The sequence below is a fragment of the Artemia franciscana genome, unplaced genomic scaffold (assembly GCF_032884065.1).
Source record: "Artemia franciscana unplaced genomic scaffold, ASM3288406v1 Scaffold_3872, whole genome shotgun sequence".
Taxonomy (NCBI): Eukaryota; Metazoa; Arthropoda; class Branchiopoda; order Anostraca; family Artemiidae; genus Artemia; species Artemia franciscana.
Window position 1 is genome coordinate 11,256 of NW_027064435.1, and position 2,731 is coordinate 13,986.

A 2,731-nucleotide genomic window follows, 5' to 3' on the forward strand; every position below is an offset into this window, starting at 1 on the left:
AAAACCCTATTCATTCCTAACAATTTAAAAGTGAGTTTGTTTTATATCAATGTTTAAGCTACTTGATACGACACTTTTGTTTATCAACGTAAAAATGTTTTATAATAACTCAAAACCTAACGAACAAAAAATAGAGACTCTTCTCAACAATCAAAACAATTACACCGTGAGTGCTGTTAAGACAAAACAAAAAAGCTTTCTGGGAAAGCTTAAAAAAAATTTTATGCAGAAGAAGAAAAATAATCCATTATCCATGACTGGTTTTGGAAGGAGTCTGTTTGGAAGTAAGTCTGTTTGGAAGGAGAAATCCTTCCAGAACACAGACTTATTACGTTGGCAGAACACAGACTTATTACGTTGGGCTGTGCATACGAATGATATATATCAGGCTAGAATACTTTTAAAAAATGGAGCAGACCCGAATGGACAGAGTAGGTTTTCGACGAAAGACAAAGTCTTAAAAGTAGCTTCTATTCATGGCAATTTGAACCTTTGTCAACTACTAGTTTCATATGGTGCTACTATAGATGACATAGACAATGAGGGCAGAACAGCCTTATCAGAGGCTGTGTTTTTTGATAATTTAGCCCTGACTACATATCTGTTAAAAAACGGAGCAAACCCAAATGCACTGGGTTTTGTCAGGAACGAAACAGTTTTACATTATGCTGCTAGGAATGGCTATTTAAACATGTCTCAACTACTTGTTTCAAAAGGTGCTACTATAGATGCCTTAGACTCGTTGAAATGTACACCCTTATATTTAGCTGTGACGGGTAATCATATAGATGTGATTAGTTATCTGTTATTCAAAGGAGCAAACCCGAATGCAGAGAGTGAATCCCATGCGGGGAGAGAATCAGTCTTACATGTAGCTGTAGGGAATTACAATTTGAAGATTTGTCAACTACTAGTCTCAAATGGTGCTACTATAGATCCCAGAAACTCGTGGCAATACACACCCTTATGTTTAGCTGTGCGTCGTAATGATATAACTGTGACAAGTTATCTGTTAGAAAACGGAGCAAACCCGAATGTTGATACTTATCATTACGACGATCAGGTGAAAGAATCAGTTTTACATATAGCTGCTAGGAATAGCAATTTTGACATTTGCCAACTACTTATTTCAAAAGGTGCTGATGTAAATTGTCTGACTTCAAATAACGAGACAGCTTTGATGATAGCTTTGAATAACATCCTCTTGCATAAGGTTCACCACTTGTCCAATATCGCCATAGTGATAATAGAATATTTATTGAAAAATGAAGCAATTTGTATTTCGAAAAAGGTGGGAGATGTCAAAGATAAATATAGGAAAATATTCAAGCAAGTTTTTGCTTCAAACCTTTATTTTCAAAAAATCAATATGTGGTATCGAATAATGTGTAAAATCACCTCTAGGGATGACGGCTCACTTAAATCAAGTTGCCGGGATGTAATTTGGAAAAATGGAAATTATGCAAAAATAAGTGACACCGTTAAGTTAAATATACCAGATTGTTTGAGAAAGTACTTAATTTACGAGGAGGAACGGAAATGTTTTTAAGCAAGAATATATCACGATGCCAATTTCACCGTAAAAATATGGAGCTGTTTTCAAGTGACTTGTTACGTCATTTTATGGGGTGGAATTCAAGTCTAGAATGATTTGTAATAAGGAAATACTCAAAGCGGACGAGAAAATTGTTGTGCTTGAAACCAAAGACAGATTACGTGCTTTAAAAGTTTGGATGAACCTCAGTATGTACCTCAGACTTCCACTGAAATTCATGATAATGATGTCAATAAGGGCTTACATGAAATCGTGGTAAGAAATATGATTGAGGTAAGAAACTTAATGTATAGAAATTGTGGTAAGAAACCTAATGAAAATTGACAATGCATGGACAAAGGAAAGTGCACAAAGCAATAGCCTCGACTTTAGTACTTAACACAATTACCAGCAATGATGGATATAAGTTGTTTGTATATAAGTTGTTTGTGTGTCTGTCAACTGACGTCATGTTTGTGTGCCAACTGACGTCATGTTTGTGTGTCGACTGACGTCATGTTTTTCGACTGGCATCATTACGAGGATTGAGCATTATTCCGTCATGAAGTTGTTTGTCGACTGACGTCATGTTTGTCGACTGACGAAATTACAGATCGGGACAACAGGACACAAATGACGACCGGGACACAGGGAATATAAATGACGACCGGGACACTCAAAGAGAAATTACAGACTGGGACACCAGGACACAAATAACGACCGGGACACAGGGAATATAAATAACGAACGGGACACAGGTACACAACTAAAACGGGGACGCCGGGGGGGGCAAAGGGGGATATATAAATGACGACCGGAACACAGGGAATGTTCAAGGGCGATCATTAGAATAATGAGGTATAGATCTGAATACGGATTTTTTTTCCCATGGACAATTATATGTTGCATGTTCAAAGGTTGGTAAACCTGACAATCTATTTAAATGTACAGACAATGGGACAGTGAAGAATGTTGTATATTCGCAAGATATAAGTATATAAGGCTTTGTATATGACGTCATTATAAGATGACACTACAGACCGGGACAGTCAAAGAGAAATAACAGACCGGGACACCGGGACACAAATGACGACCGGGACACCGGGATAGAGGGAATATAAATGGACACAGGGAATATAAATGACGACCGGGACTGTCAAAGAGAAATTCCAGACCGGGACACCGGGATAAAAATAA

The 2,731-nt window shown here is 37.4% G+C and overlaps 1 protein-coding gene across 1 annotated transcript; it reads left to right on the top strand.

Moving 5' to 3' along the window:
• Nucleotides 1–253: 253 nt before the first annotated feature.
• On the top strand, nt 254–1,549 carry LOC136043245 (putative ankyrin repeat protein RF_0381). Its single transcript, XM_065728177.1, has one exon. It carries the CDS (start codon nt 254–256, stop codon nt 1,547–1,549), a length of 1,296 nt encoding a protein of 431 aa, XP_065584249.1.
• Nucleotides 1,550–2,731: the final 1,182 nt, after the last annotated feature.

Coding starts and splice junctions, on each gene's coding strand:
- LOC136043245 (XM_065728177.1), top strand. CDS start 254: ATGACTGGTTTTGGAAGGAGTCTGTTTGGAAGTAAGTCTGTTTGGAAG.